Raw genomic sequence first — 15,639 nt, forward strand, 5'->3', positions numbered from 1 at the left:
GTATCTTTATGTGTGTTGACAAGAAGAGAGTGAAAGACTTGGGACTCGACCGTTCGGATTTAAACATTCAGCAGCAGACCACTGATAGCACCCGGAGCTTCTCGTCAAACCTGTAGGCTATGCTAAGCGGAGTTGGTTAGCTGGTTGTTCAGTTAGTAATGCGTTTTTTTGTTTCCCCTGTCTGTTGTTCCAAAGTCCTGGGACTGAAACACTCTGGACTAATGGGGATGAGGGATCTAAAGCACTTAACTGAAAAATTTAAGAAACTTGAATCTGGCCTTGGTCATCTAAATAACAGCCTGAAGCTAAACCTCTTTGGAAGACTGAGTATTGCAGAGCAGCTGGATGAAGGGTACCGAATTGACATTCGAAAACATGTAGTGTTTCTGAATCTATTCTGCTCTAAACCTCTAGTATCATCCAGTGTTTCTGAATCTATTCTGCTCTAAACCTCTAGTATCATCCAGTCTTTCTCAATCTATTCTGCTCTAAACCTCAACACCCTGTGTTTTTTTAATCTACTCTGTTTTAAACTTCTTGTACACAATGTTTCTGAATTTATTCTGCTCTAAACCTCTAGTATCCAATGTTTCTGAATCTAGTCTACTCTAAACCTCTACTACCCAATGTTTAAACCTCTGGAACCCAACCCAATGTTTCTTAAACCATTCTGCTCTAAACCGCTCATGCCCAATGTTACAGTTTGTAGACAGTTGTTAATGGACAGTGTTGAGCACTGTGTTTTCATGACATAAATCTTTGTTTTTTAATATATTCTACTCAAAACCTCTCGTGTGTTATTTTCTCATTGTGGAGTGCTATGTAAACCGCGCCGCCCAACTGTGCCCCCCCCCCCCCCCCCAAAAAAAAAAACCACCAGCCGTCACTGTCTACAATGGCATTTGATGTGAAGTTTAAATTATTTAAAAGTCCTAAATAAATGATGCAAAAATGGCTCAGAAACTCAGGCAATAATGGTGGTGCAACAGTAAAGGTTAATGTTGGAGCATATTTGGAAATGTTCCTTTTGTTTTGAAAATGTTTGTATTATTATAATTATAAAATAGGGTGATATGTGAATTGAATGAAACCCAAAGACTGTATGCTGGTGTACTTGAAATAGGTGACAATCGCCACAGGTCTGTCCGGTTAGAACTAGAATGATGTCAATGTCCCAATGATGACAGATGTAATGAAGTATTTATTGCACACACTCAAGCCTTGAATGGCAGGATGAACATGAATGATTGAAGATGAACGGTGAATACGATTATCCGCGTAAAGGACTCGTATTTACACATGAATTCTTGATTGACCGTGATTGAGTTGAAGAACCATGAACCGTGGTTTCTATGGAAATAATATATAACAAATATATACAAATATTAACAATTAAATATGATAAAGATGAAACAGTATATACAAACGGTGATTATGATGGCTATGATATATATACGGATCTGTCCCTTTCACAGCGTTACAGTGAACATTCCACTCCTCCGTTAACAACGGTAACTCCTGCTTAACGGTAACAGAGTGAAACATGACAAGACAGTATAATTACCACCCTACATAAACATACATATATTATATACACTGATATGAAACAGACCCGCTACATTACACATACAACAACGAAACACTCACTCTTTCATTGACGCACGGCAAATGATCGCGAATGTCTCTGATCGTGAATTGACCTGATGAACTGCTTGAAGCTCCTCTCCAACTCTGCTTACTTGACCCACAACTGGCCAGTGGTGGCCCAAGCTTATATAGGCCAGAGGGGGGGAGTGAGAACAAGTCCAGGCTAGCTCTGAGAAACCCAGCATGGGGTTAACCATCTGGTCAGTGAAATTCCACTGTGCACGAGCCCCACGGACTCCTGGGATCAACTGATAGGCTGACCTCTGCCTGGACCCCAGGTCCCGTGAGTGGCCTGCACAGCGGGGGTGCACAGCTGGAGGCAACTGGTGAGACAGCCCTTTTTAACAATAATTATTATGTAGATGTAGACTGTTACGTGGCATTATACAATTATGACTTTGTTTGGAATGGCTGTGTGGAAAGCTAAAATGCTAGTGTTGCTATACCCTTATCAAGGTTATAAAGCCTATCTATGACCTACATTAAACTTGACATTAAAGATGCAGTCCTTGATGACAATGCAATACTCTTCCCAATCCTGCTGCTGTCTATTGTGTAGGCTATGTGTACTCACAAAAACCCCTCCAGTGTTAGTCTTTGTTCTGTAAAGAGAAAACCAAAGGAAGTGGCTCGGACTGAGTAATGAACTACTCCAGCCATCAACATGTTGATTCAGGAGAACGGGGTGTAACTGATTAGCTGTTGAGCTGAAATGTGTCTGTAAAAGACTGGACACGGCCTAATACAATTCTAACGATATGTATAGGCCTAATCTATATATTGTGCCAAACGGTGCACTTCTCAGAGTTGGAACTAGGAAAAAACGTGTTCCTAGTTGCCTCGAACACGGGATTAAAGTCCTGTCATCTATAAATTATAGTTTTAATTGATGTCATGCCCGCAAAGCTCACTGGACTAAACTGAACCAAGAGAAAAACAGAGCGCCGAGTTAATATCAATGTTTGTGAGCATGAAAAAAAGCGTAGAATTTGAAGGCGGGACCTTTTCAATGAGGCAGACCCGCACACTCGCCGGATTGTTATCTACAGTGTTCTCCAAATGGTAGGAATGTAGTAGCCCTGATGCCGTGCGTGTTTACTCTGCCCAGATTGACATCAACCCATATGTGCCGCAGCCAACCAAAGATTTACTGATAACCACAGCACGTAACCTGAACAAATGACTAGCTATGTGCACTCACAAAAATAACTCCAGTATTAGTCCTGGTTCTGTAAAGGGAAAACCAAAGGAAGTGCCTCGGACTGCTCCAGCCATCAACATGTTGTTTCAGGAGAACGGGGTGTAATTGAATAGCTGTTGAACTGAAATGTGTCTGTAAAAGACTGCACACTTGGCCTAAAACAATTATAACAATATGTATAGGCCTAATCTATATATTGTGTGTTCTGGTGCACTTCTCAGAGTTGGAACTATAAAAAAACATGTTAGTTGTGGGATTAAAGTGAGAAAGACAGAGCGCCGAGTTAATATCAAGGTGTGTGAGCATTAAAAAAAGCATGGAATTTGAAGGCGGGACCTTTTCAATGACGCCGACCTGCAGACTCGCTAGACTGTTCCATTGTTCGTTCTCCGAATGCTAGGAATGCAGTAGAACCGATAAGTGTTTACTCTGCCCAGATTGACACTAATGTACCGCAGCCAACGGAAGATTTATCATAACACATAACCTGAATAAATGACCTTCAGTAAAAAATATATATATAAAAAAAGGCTTAGTCTAACAGTGGTGATTTTTGTAGGTCTATTTAACTGACACTAGAATAAAGCCAAATTGTAAATATAGAAATTATTTTCCAAAATATTGTATCATGTAAATACGTACTTTTACATATCTACTGGTGACTTATTATATAAATAACCCTATTATATAAATTATAAAACCAGTGAACCTGTTTTTATTATATATGAAAAATATATAACATATATGCCAAATGTGTCTTGGTTGTGTCTTATCATTAGAGGGCATTGTTATTTGCAGTTTTACATAACTAGTAATCATTTTTCAAAAGCACAGTGATGCCTGTAGCAACTCAATCATCAAGGACTTTGTTTGAAGTCAGAAATGACAGTTAACCTATAGAGTTAACATGTAGGGAGCAGGTTTTCAGATCAAACCGAAGGTAAGCAGCACCTGCTCACTCGGGTTTGTGGTATCGAGCAGAGTAGGTGGCAAAGAGTGTTTTATTGTCCGCGACGGAAGCGGTCCGATTCATAAACATGCAGCACACCACACTCGGTCCGGACCGGGACCTGGACCTGGATTCAACACCAGAGTTAGGCAGAGTGAGGCGGCCGTAATCGAACCGCATTCGGCCCGCTGGTTTTTGCGCTACCATTTACCGTGCCTGCTCTTTCTCGCACTGCCAATATGGTCGCCATAACGGCCAAGTAAAAACAGCCCAGTCTAACGTCAAGTGTCTAATAAGAGAGATTTTTCTACTCAATATAATATTAGTCCACATTCGATGACCCTACACAACTGCAAATGAAAATGCGTGTTCGTTGAGGCCAAGGTAACGTTTGCGAGAAGGCCTGGTGTTCTCTGAAATAAAGGTTAATCCTACCTGCAGATTAAAAAAAAAACATATCAAGGCAGATCAATTACCCTATTTGGGGTAGTTTTCACACAGTATGATTTCATTTAAGCAACCTAATGTAAAATACACCGCAAAACCCTCTTTTTTTCTTTTCACACAACAATTGTACTCTTACCTCTCAACCAGGTGTTGTGATTTCAGGTGTTGAAGTGGCGACGCAGTTCATAGATTTCTGGATTTTTCTTACTTTCGATTTCACTGCAGTCTTATGGCGTAGGCTTATTCAACTCTGAGTTCGTTTTTTCCCTACTTAAACCACATTCGGCCCGCGGGTTTTGTGCTACCATTTGCTGTAGCCTACCTGCTCTCTCTCTCACATCGACAATATAGACTGACACAGTAAGATTTAATTTAACCAACCAATTTAACCAATGTAGGCTACAACACACCGCAAAACTCTTACCTCGCTCTTTTTTTCTTTTCTTTTTTTTCACAGCAATTATAGGCTACTTTTACCTCCCAACCAAGTATTGTGACTTCAGGTGTCGAAATGGCAACGAAGTTCTTAGATTTCCGGATTTCGGTAGTTTTATGCCGCATTCAACTGAGTTCGGTTTTTTTCCTACTTAAAATGTCCCAATTCTGACTGTATAGGCCTATAATTTCAGCCAAATGATGTTACCATGACTCATAAACAGCATTATAAGGGATCACGTATAGTCCGCCGGTCAATATACAAAAATAAATCCCGACGAAATGAAAACAAAATGTTAACGCTATGCGTCAAGGTGAGATGATCAGCCAAGACACCTGACTGCCAAACGCCCACGCTGAGGCTTGGAATGCTACTCGTCTCCTAGTGGTTACACACAAGCTGAATGGAAAACAACTAGCTCCATTTTTAGACAGCGGGAAACTAGCGAGGCAGTACTGGCTATGTAGGATGTAGGCCTATAGTTAGGATAGAAAAAAGTATCTCTAATTCCTTCAATCACAGTGAAAGTCAGAAATAAACTGTTAAGTTTTCGATGATGGCAGCTGATCCGCATAACTTTTTAATGATCTATTAAATGTTCAAAGATATGTTTGTCTTATAACTGGCTTGACCCTTCATGTTTTGCTTTCTTGGGTGCATAGTAGTATAGCCTACTGTAAAGCGAGTACAGAAGAATACATTTAAATGATAAAATGAGATAGGCTACGTGTTTCTGTCACTCAACTGGTAGAGCTGAACGGAAAACAACAAGCTTAATTTTTAAATCTCGACAAACTAGCAGGCCAGCTTGCAGAATTCGGATGAAAAATAGTATGGAACTATCCATACTGGAACTATGTGTGGCTCAATAAGGCCGAATTCACATACCGGTAATTCTATTAAATGAGTTATTGATTGACAGCTCCACGTTGTGTTTATTTTATAATTATTGTAAAATGACAGCGTGCCGCAGCCAACCGAATATTTACTGATAACCACAGCAGGTAACCTGAACAAATTATCTCTAGTAAAAAAATATATTAAATAAGGCTTAGCCTAACGCAGGTGATTTTTGTAGTTAACTGACTAGAATAAAGAACAGACAAATTGTAGGCCTACACATATAAATAATTTTCCAAAATATTTGATCATGTAGCCTATATACGTACATTAATGCCTGTAGTAGCAACTCAATCATCAAGAACTTTGTTTGAAGTCAGAAATGGCAGTAAACCTATAAAGTTAACTTGTAGGGAGCAGGTTTTCAGATCAAACCGCAGGAAAGCAGCACCTGCTCATTCGGGTTTGTGGTATCGGGCAGAGTGGGTGGCAAAGAGTGTTTTATTGTTTGCGACGGAAGCGGTCCGATTCATAAACATGCAGCACACCACACTCTGTCCGGACCTGGACCTAGACTCAACACCAGAGTTAGGCAGAGCCAGGCGGCCGTATCGAACCGCATTCGGCCCCCGAGTTTTGCGCTACCATTTAACGTATTCGCTCTCACACTGCCAATATGGTCGCCATAACGGCCAAGTAAAAACCGGCCGGTCAAGTGTCCAGTGTCTCTAATAAGAGATATTTTTTTACTCAATATAATATTAATTTAGTCCACATTCGATTACCCGACATGGCTGCGATGGAAAATGCGTGTTCGTTGATGCCCGAGTAAAGTTTGCGAGCCGGCCTGGTGTTCTCTAAAATGAAGGGTAACCTGCAGATTTAAAAAGCATATCGCGGTAGGTCAATTACCATATAGTCTATTTGGGGGTAGCTTCCATCCTGCTGTGACACAGTAAGGTTTCATTCAACCAACCTAATGTAAAACACACCATAAAACTCTTACCTTTTTTCAAACCAATTGTAGCGCTACTTACTTCTCAACCAGGTGTTGTGATTTCAGGTGTAGAAATGGCGACGCAGATTTTCGGATTTTTCTTACTTTCGATTTCACTGCACATTCAACTCAGTTCGTTTTTTTCCTTAAAATTGCTCAATTCTGAATGTATAGGCATATCATTTCAGCCAAATGATGTCACCATGACTCATAAACAGCATTATAAGGGATCATGTATAGTCATGTATAGACAAGGCTGTCAATATACAAAAATAAATCCCGATGAGATGAAAAAAAAATGGTAACGCTAAAACCTACAAACTTCCCGTCGACTCCAATACTCCATTGCGTTCTGGTGCGCATCTCCAAGTTGGAACTAGGAAACAACGTGTTCCTAGTTGTGTCGAACGCGGGACTAAAGTCCCATCAGTTATAGTGTACACAGATGCCCCCTGTTGGTTAAATGCTGTAATCGAAACAAAGGGCTTCCCCTCACTGATTTGTAACACTTTGTGCCCCAACCCTTGAAAGCGAACCAATTATAAGGCCTTTAAGGCATGCAATAGCACTGCATAAAAAGTACCATAAGAATACGGAGAACTGAAGTATCAATTATGACTTCATTGATGAATGAACCAGACATGAAAAAGATGATGATGTGTGCAGCTGTGTTCCCTTGCCTTGTTAGGTGAGGGTACCTGTACCCCTCTTCTCCAGATCATTACCCCTCTTCTCCATGTCATTACACCCCTTCTCAACCCTTTTGTCAGCATAATCACACATGGGTGCATACAGAGTCACTTAAGAATTGTGCTAATCCAGAGATAGAACTAGAAACAATAAATATTGAAAACACATTCATACATGTTATTATCTAACCCAACCCAAATGACTAACACAGAGAAAGAGGCCACATCACTTGTGTGTGCTGGTGATGCTAAAAGAGGCAAAACACCTGCACTGGTTTCAGTAGGCTATTTATCAACAAGGCTGTTTATCACCAAGGCTGTTTATTGTGATGGAAATCTGATAATAACCAGTCTAATGAGATCAGTCTTATAATATGAGTATAAAGTATAAAGTTTATTCTTCTTCTGCAGAAGGATCAGAAACACAGAGAGTGAACAGCAAGCAGTCTGTGAGAATCGGATGAATTCTCTCACAGGCAGTTTAACATAGTTACAGAGATAAGAAGAACAGGGAGTAGCACTGTTCCAGCACACCATATTCTCAAGGACAGAAAAAACAATCACCCCAGTTCTCGTCAACTTCACATGACATGTTTTACACAATAACACTTGCAATTTGCATAATTTCGAATACATTATCAACAAGGCTGTTTATCAACAATCAGAGTTCATGATCACGGTTTAAGAAGGCTTCAGTGCTCACCTACTAATGTTTAAATTACTATAGATCCCTAATCTATGTGTTCAGAGTTCTCACTAAGTCCCTAATGTATATGTTACTAATGTATATGTGTCCAGATTTTCCACTAGGTTCCTAATGTATATGTGTCCAGATTTTCCACTAGGTTCCTGATGTATATGTGTCCAGATTTTCCACTAGGTTCCTAATGTATATGTGTCCAGATTTTCCACTAGGTTCCTAATGTATAGTGTCCAGACTTTCCACTAAGGTTTAGTGGCCAAGAAGCCTCTCATAAGAAGCTTATAAATGGAAGTGAAAAGTACTGTTGTAGTCTACGTGAGACAATATTCATTTGATGCGTGTCTTCAATAAACGGCAAAAACGCCAAAGAAAAGCCTGCCTCATCATTATAATGCTAAAATACCGCTCCATGTAGGCTGTCTGACATATTCACTCAGAATGGTCTATGCCAGTTCTACAAGACAGGACTGGCTAAGAGCACTGTGTAATTGTTTGAGGAGCCAGTTCTACGCTTGTAGTGTAAAACACGGTTCCATACTGCATAGGTGTAGCCCTCTTCTCATGGTTTACTTGTTCAGGAAGGCTGTCTGAGAAGTCAGGGAGAATTTATAAATCAGTAGCCTCAATTTCTGTCATAGTCCTCATGCAAGTTGAGTCCAGGTGGCATGTCAGTCTTGTGACAGCCTTAGCTCAGAATAATTCTTAAAACAGGACCCAGGTCAAATGCCCTGCTTTTGCCTCTCTTTCAGTGTGCGTGCATCATTTAAATGCACAGGCTTGGGGAGTAACCGAATACATGCAACGGTGTTACATAATTAGGATACAAAATGTCTTAACTGTACACACACACGTATGTGAGGGTGTGTGTGTGTGTGTGTGTGTGTGTGTGTGTCCACGTTTGTGTGTGTATGTGAGGGTGTGTGTGTCTGTGCATGTCCACGTGTATGTGTGTGTGTGTGTGGTCTTATATATATATATATGTATTTTGTATGTGTGTGTGGTTCGTCTGTGTGTGTGCATGTGTGCATGTGTGCGTGTGTCTACTCCTCTCCCGTCAGGCTATCCTCAGTGCAGAGAACCCTGACGAGCCTTACCTGGACGACATCAGCTACAACTGTGTGGCCCCAGGCAAACACTTCATGGCCATGGACAACCTGTCCGGGGGGGAGAAGGCCATCGCCGCCCTCGCTCTCGTCTTTGCCATTCACAGGAGAGTTTAGGGTTCACAGGTGAGTTTAGGGTTCACAGGTAAGTTTAGGGTTCACAGGTGAGTTTAGGGTTCACAGGTGAGTTTAGGGTTCACAGGTGAGTTTAGGGTTTACAGGTAAATTTAGGGTACACAGGTGAGTATAGGATTCACACCTGATGCCTCGCCATTGACAGGTGGATTTAGGGTTTAAGATGGAGGTAGAAGCCCTGGTTATATATGGGCCTAAAATTGAGTTGAATGTTTAACATAGATTTAACACCTGAATGTTTAACATAGATTTTTTTAGTTTATAAGCAAGAAATGTCTGATACAAAATTTGGAAAGACACATGTTTGACAGTAAGCAGTCTCTGTACTCCATGGATTCAACCTCATAATGGGAATGAACACATAATATCAGAGTTTTTTAAAGTGAGTGATGAGTATGACCAAGGCCTGCATATTGGGCTGTCTGAGGTCAAAGGTCAGGTGTATGACTAAGGCCTGCATATTGGGCTGTCTGAGGTCAAAGGTGAGGTGTATGACTAAGGCCTGACTCTTCACCTTCTCTCTTCTCTGCCAGTTTCCGTCCCGCTCCATTCTTCGTGCTGGACGAGGTGGACGCCGCTCTTGACAACACCAACATCGGCAAGGCAAGGCCCGGCCCTTTCATTCATCCATCCAACCATCCATTCATTCATTCATTCATTCATTCATTCATTCATTCATTCATCCATTCATTCATTCATTAGTTGATATTTTTCATTCATTCACACTTGAGTCCACATTCAGGAGTTGATGTTGTGGAATAGAAGTGTACTTGGAGAAAAATAAATCTAATAAGGCCATGTCTATATGTCTGTGGGCTTTCCCTCCCAAGACCCACCTCTTCTCTGTTTCCCAAAGATCTTCACTATCCCTTCAAGAGGCTAGTGGTTTGGGGGGGGGGGGTCGTCAGGCACTGGGCTCCGTAAAGAGAACTGTGTTGCACTGTACGTCAGGCTATGTGAGACTGTTTGATATTGAAGTGTGTGGACTGTGTTGCATCGCCCCCTGGTGGTGTGTAGGTGACAGGGTTCATAAGGGAGCAGTGCAGGGAGAACTTCCAGGTGATCGTCATCTCGCTCAAAGAGGAGTTCTACTCCAGAGCAGACGTACTGCTGGGTGTGTACTCTGAGGTAAGACACACACACACACACACACACACACACACACACACACACACACACACACACACACACACACACACACACACACACACTCAAGGACATACCTGCAAACACTCAGAAATATACACTCATTGCAATACACATACTGTACATATGCTCATGAGACAAACTCATAGACGGCTACTGTACCCACACGCAAACACCCAGTTCCGACTTCAATATGTATTTTTCTCTCTGTCCTTCTCTGCTTGACGTTTGTTCTTCCTCTGCCACCCCAGTCTGGAGACACCATCTCCAGTCGTGTGCTCTCCATAGACCTCACCCCCTACCCCCTGACTGAGGACACCCTCTCACAGAGAGACAAGGAGATGTAGACATGCAGACACACAAGGAGATGAAGACATGCAGACACACAAGGAGATGGCAGGAGATGAAGAGGAGATGGGGTGAATCTCAGACAGATGTGAGAGATATGAGAGAAGACAGATGTTAAAGAGGAGACAGACGTTAAAGAGGAGACAGATGTTAAAGAGGAGACAGACGTCAGAGAAGACAGATGTTAAAGAGGAGACAGACGTCAGAGAAGACAGATGTTATGGTTTGAAGCTTTGTTGGTTTGTTGAGTTTATGTTGACCGAGTTTGTCTGTTTGCGCTGGATTTTTTCTAAACGCTTTTTATCCAGCTTTTACTAAATTACTTCTTGACTGACAGATGTATTCTGTATTCTGTATTTTTACAGATTTTCAACTAGCTCTTCAAGTTGTTTTTAAATTCCCCAAAATCTGGACTTTGTCATATTTTGACGATGATGTTTATTCGTGGTAATGTTGCAATGTTATCTATTTTATTTGTTATATATAGTTTTTATGGTCAACTGTAAAAATCAGTTATCAATAAATGATTGTGGCTTTGCAAACTTGTCAGTCATTGGCGTTACAGACATGTTGTTTCACTGTTCAATGTCTACGTGGTCATCATGGATCAAGCACAAGTGTTCCCTCCCAATGAGGGTTTTCCAAGTGACCTTGGTGTGGAGGACAGCACAGGTCAGGGACGTTGGTGTTGAGGTATAGTTTCCCATGGCAACAAAGAAGCTCCCGTCTTGTAAGTATGATCTGAGCCACTAGACTACTGTACCTGAAAACCCAACCCAATGTTCCAGTCAGTGTAGTAAGGTTTATGATCAACCGTGTCAAAGGCTGCACTAAGGTCCAATAACACTGGGACTGATGTCAGTATTAAGGCGTTTATTAGTACGACTAAGCAATTATGCAGAGTTCAGTTCGATTGGCAAGAATTAACATTTGTAATGTTAATCATTATTCTGCCACCCCTATACACCCTGATGATGCAGATTTTGTACAAAAGCTGATCTGTACGTTACCAGACCTCAATTCCCATCTCCTAAACTTAGGGCGAGACTTTAATCGTGTTATTGTCAGGATGGAGTCAGGGATGAACCTGGGCTGCTGGAATGCTAATACACTGTGTATAACAATGGAGGACCCAAGGGCAGATATTAGTGTGAAAAAGATGTCCTTTAATAATCGAGAATACATCCAAAAGCTCAGAAGATCCAGACAAAAACAGAAGGTATCTCATGGGCAAAAACAGGGCAGCTAATTACAGAGAATTCTAAACACAAAACAAGTCAAAAAACTGTTCAAGCAGCTAACAAGGCAAATGAAAACCAAGAATGTCCATAAACTCACAGGCGAGACCAAAAGGTAACCCCAGAGGTGAATCACTGGTACACAGAGAACACAGACTCAGTGACCCGCCGTCAGTTGCACACCAGAGAGAATGTGTGTGTGTTCCTTTGTTCAGTCACCGTAGTTCCGCTGCATGTGTGTGCCCGTTCGTGAATATACATGTGATATGAACAAAGAACGAGTCCATGTGAAGCGTGGCGTTTAAGTGTTCCCTTCGCGTGTGTGGCTATGTTGAGGCCAATGTATGTGTTATCTGTATGATTATGGTGTCAAGTTAGAGGAGGGAAATAGTTAATGATGCATGCAAGACCCTATGTCTCTGGGAAGCATAACTCACTATAACTCTTGTATGGCGTGGCGAAGCCAACTACCAGATAACCCTGATATATACATATATATATATATATATATATATCTCAACAGTCATGTTCGGTGAACAAAACAAATCAAATACATGTACAGATGGCAAAGGTAAAACAGTCTGGGTACATGACTGGTTGTCCACTTGGTCAAGGAGGCATAGTTAAGGTGACATCAGGCTTCAGTTACAGATTGATTAGAAGAAAGGCAGACTGTTTACGTAGGTTCCGGATTAAACCATACACACAAACACAATGGACGAATTCCAGATGTACCAACTAGTGCTGTCAGTTTAACGCGTTTTTAACGCAAACCCATTTTAACGCCGTTAATTTTTTTATCGCGAGATTAACGCGATTTATTTATTTATTGCTTTTTTTTTATAGATTAACATTCTTTTTGGCCTCGCAAACTGTGTAGTAGGCTAACGTTACGGTTTGAGTGAATGGTGAGCGCGATACGGCGAAATGGATGATAAAAAGCTTCTGAATGGAAAGTTTACTTTTAAAAGTTGTGTTGTGCAAAAGAAGCGAGCTTCACTGTTGTCTGAAAATGTCAACAGGCAGCTGAGCTGGCTGAAAGCAAAGAAGTAGTAGGCTTACCTTTTATTGGTAACCTAACTGTTACAGTTCATTGTTTCTGAAATAAGAGGCCTGACTGCTATGTTCCCAGCAAACTTGGAAAAAAGAAAATATTAAGCCATGGTTTAACTGCACTATAGGCCTTGTTTACCTGAAATGTGCACTTTATAATTTTATTTTGTACCGCCCTGTTTGGCAATGTTGGTTTTCAATAAAATAAAACATTTGCATAAAGCAAGCCAATCCACTTTTCCATGTTGATAAGGGCATTAAAATAAAATGATGGAAAAAATACATAAACGAAGGGACATTTAGAATAGATAAAAAATTGCGATTAATCGCGATTCATTTTGAGTTAACTATGACATAAATGCGATTAATCGCGATTAAATATTTTAATCGTTTGACAGCACTAGTACCAACACTAGTTTGAATAAGAATGTTGAATGTTGACTACTTTAACAATAAGAAACGCAACAGTCGACACGCTTCAGACTACTCCAGCAATAAGAGATGCAACAGTCCACACGCTTCAGACTACTCCAGAAATACGAGACGCAACAGTCCAAACACTTCAGACTACTCCAGAAATAAGAAACGCAACAGTCGACACGCTTCAGACTACTCCCGCGATAAGAGCTGCAACAGTCAAAACACTTATTTTACATCTGCAATAGAATTTCCCGCCTTAGCTGCTGCTCGGTCAATGCAACCGCGGAATCCTACTGGAACCCTTTTTAAACTGAAAAATGCATAGAGCAGAACTGAAAATGTAGCCACACATTTATGTAACATTACTCTTTGTGCAACTATTTTCTTGGCTTTTGCTCTGATGTCCCTGTCAGTTAGGTTCCCCTCATCCGGGTCGTCTTTGTAATTAGCTTACTCTCAGTTAGCAGTGCGTTCCTGGCTACCGAGGAATCTTAGGCAGTTATTGCCGTGAGACAAAGTTTGTTGCATCTGCAGGTGAGAGGGAAAGGGCCTGCTCTTCAGAATGAAGAGAGATGTGCTGTGTTAGAGTACAGGGACCAAAGAGACATGTTTTCCCATCAATGCGGCGGGCAAAAAGAGAGAGAGAGAGACCATGCGTACATGACTGGTTGTCCACTTGGTCAAGGGGGCATAGTTAAGGTGACATCAGGCTACAGTTACAGATTGATTAGAGGAGAGGCAGACTGTTTACGTAGGTTCCGGATTAAACCATATGCAAGTTCCTAATTAAAACACAATGGACAAATTCCAGATGTACCAACACTAGTTTGAATAAGAATGTTGAATGTTGACTACTCCAGCAACCGTCGACACGCTTCAGACTACTTCAGCAATAAGAGACGCAACCGTTGACACGCTTCACTTGCAGCTTCAGTAGGATTTCTCGCCCTAGCTGCTGCTTGGCTAATGTACTTGACGAATCCCTCTGGAAGCATTTTGAAACTGAAAGCTGCATAGAGCAGCACTGAATATAAAGCCACAAATGTATTTAACAAAAATCTTTTTTTAACTCTGCTCTTGGCTTTTGCTCTGATGTCCCTGTCAGTTAGGCCCCTCTCATGCTCCCTCATGTTATTGATTTCTCGTTGTATGGCTTGCTCTACTAACAACGAAATGTCATTAATGTAACAGCCTTCATTCTTTTCCACCATCTCTTCTATGGTGTCAAACAGCTTTGCTAACTGAATTCTGTTGCTGTCGTCCCCCTCTTCCTGATTCCAGTTCTCATTATCTATGACATGATAGCGGCCATTACATTTGTCTGCAAGGTCCTTTAGTGTAGCTTTTCTACGCACAGTACCCTGATTGTTCCTGCTTTCCCCTACAAACTGTTCAATAGTCTGACCCTTCAGCTTTCTACCATGTGTGAAAACAACCACTGCATGCTTATAGGTTTCCTCTGCAAATAATTCTTTAATCTTCTTTACAACTTGTTCCTCGAGGTCTGTGAACTTACCTACTTCCATTACGATGAGAAAAGCATGCGGACCTGGGGAACTGTCAAAGATGCATTTTACTAGCTGAGGTGTCAACTCCTCCTCTGAACAGATATTGTCAAAGAATCCAGGTGTGTCAATGACTGTGTATTTTCTCCCGTTGATTATCCTACTGTGTGTTTCACACCGTCTTGTTTCCGAGTACTGAGACGCACTCACTTTGAAAACCTCATCCCCCAGGATGGTGTTTCCAGTACTGCTTTTACCATCACCCGATTTCCCAAGCAGCACAATCCTCCTTTCACCTGACAAGAGAACAGAAGAGTATGCGTCACTGAGATGGCCACTGAAAGTTTAGTTAAATTCAAGAGTGTATTATATTATTGCCTTTGTACGTTAAACAAACTCACTTGTGTGGAAAGTGGTGGATACAGACTCGCTCTTCTTTCCGCCTTGAAGCACAGTACAGATACTGACAGTGTACCACGTGTCTGAGTGCAAGCCTGGAAGAGTTGTGCTGAAGGACTCTGTACTGATGGTCTTTGGCTCGTTCCCTTCACTGTGGTAGGAGATCTCAAAGCTGTGTGGAGTCTGGTCAGTCCCAGGCCCTGGGCTCCAGCGGAGATCTGCACTCCAGACATCAGATTCTTCATTCAGCTCATCCACAGACAACCCCTCAGGCACAGAAATACCTGTAATGCAGGAACGACAAAAAAAAAATTGACATTTGGATTCATTCATATGCTACTTGCCAAAATGTCTTACAGCAGAGATTTGATATTGGGTATATC

General features: G+C 41.4%; 1 protein-coding gene across 1 annotated transcript; it reads left to right on the top strand.

Moving 5' to 3' along the window:
- The first annotated feature begins 3,885 nt into the window (after positions 1–3,885).
- Positions 3,886–10,732, top strand: LOC116222762 (structural maintenance of chromosomes protein 1B-like). The gene is made up of 5 exons (XM_042703271.1): positions 3,886–3,951; positions 8,968–9,123; positions 9,685–9,750; positions 10,165–10,275; positions 10,545–10,732. Exons 1-5 carry the CDS (start codon positions 3,886–3,888, stop codon positions 10,638–10,640), a joined length of 495 nt encoding a protein of 164 aa, XP_042559205.1. The 3' UTR covers positions 10,641–10,732.
- The last annotated feature ends 4,907 nt before the right edge of the window (positions 10,733–15,639 follow it).

The sequence above is a fragment of the Clupea harengus genome, chromosome 2, assembly GCF_900700415.2.
Source record: "Clupea harengus chromosome 2, Ch_v2.0.2, whole genome shotgun sequence".
Lineage (NCBI taxonomy): Eukaryota > Metazoa > Chordata > Actinopteri > Clupeiformes > Clupeidae > Clupea > Clupea harengus.

Excerpts from the sequence above, each read along its gene's own strand:
- LOC116222762 (XM_042703271.1), top strand. The coding sequence starts at position 3,886 with ATGCAGCACACCACACTCGGTCCGGACCGGGACCTGGACCTGGATTCA. Across the intron at positions 9,124-9,684 it reads TCTTTGCCATTCACAGGAGA|CGTCCCGCTCCATTCTTCGT; the intron begins GTTTAGGGTTCA and ends TCTGCCAGTTTC. Across the intron at positions 10,276-10,544 it reads TGCTGGGTGTGTACTCTGAG|TCTGGAGACACCATCTCCAG; the intron begins GTAAGACACACA and ends CTGCCACCCCAG.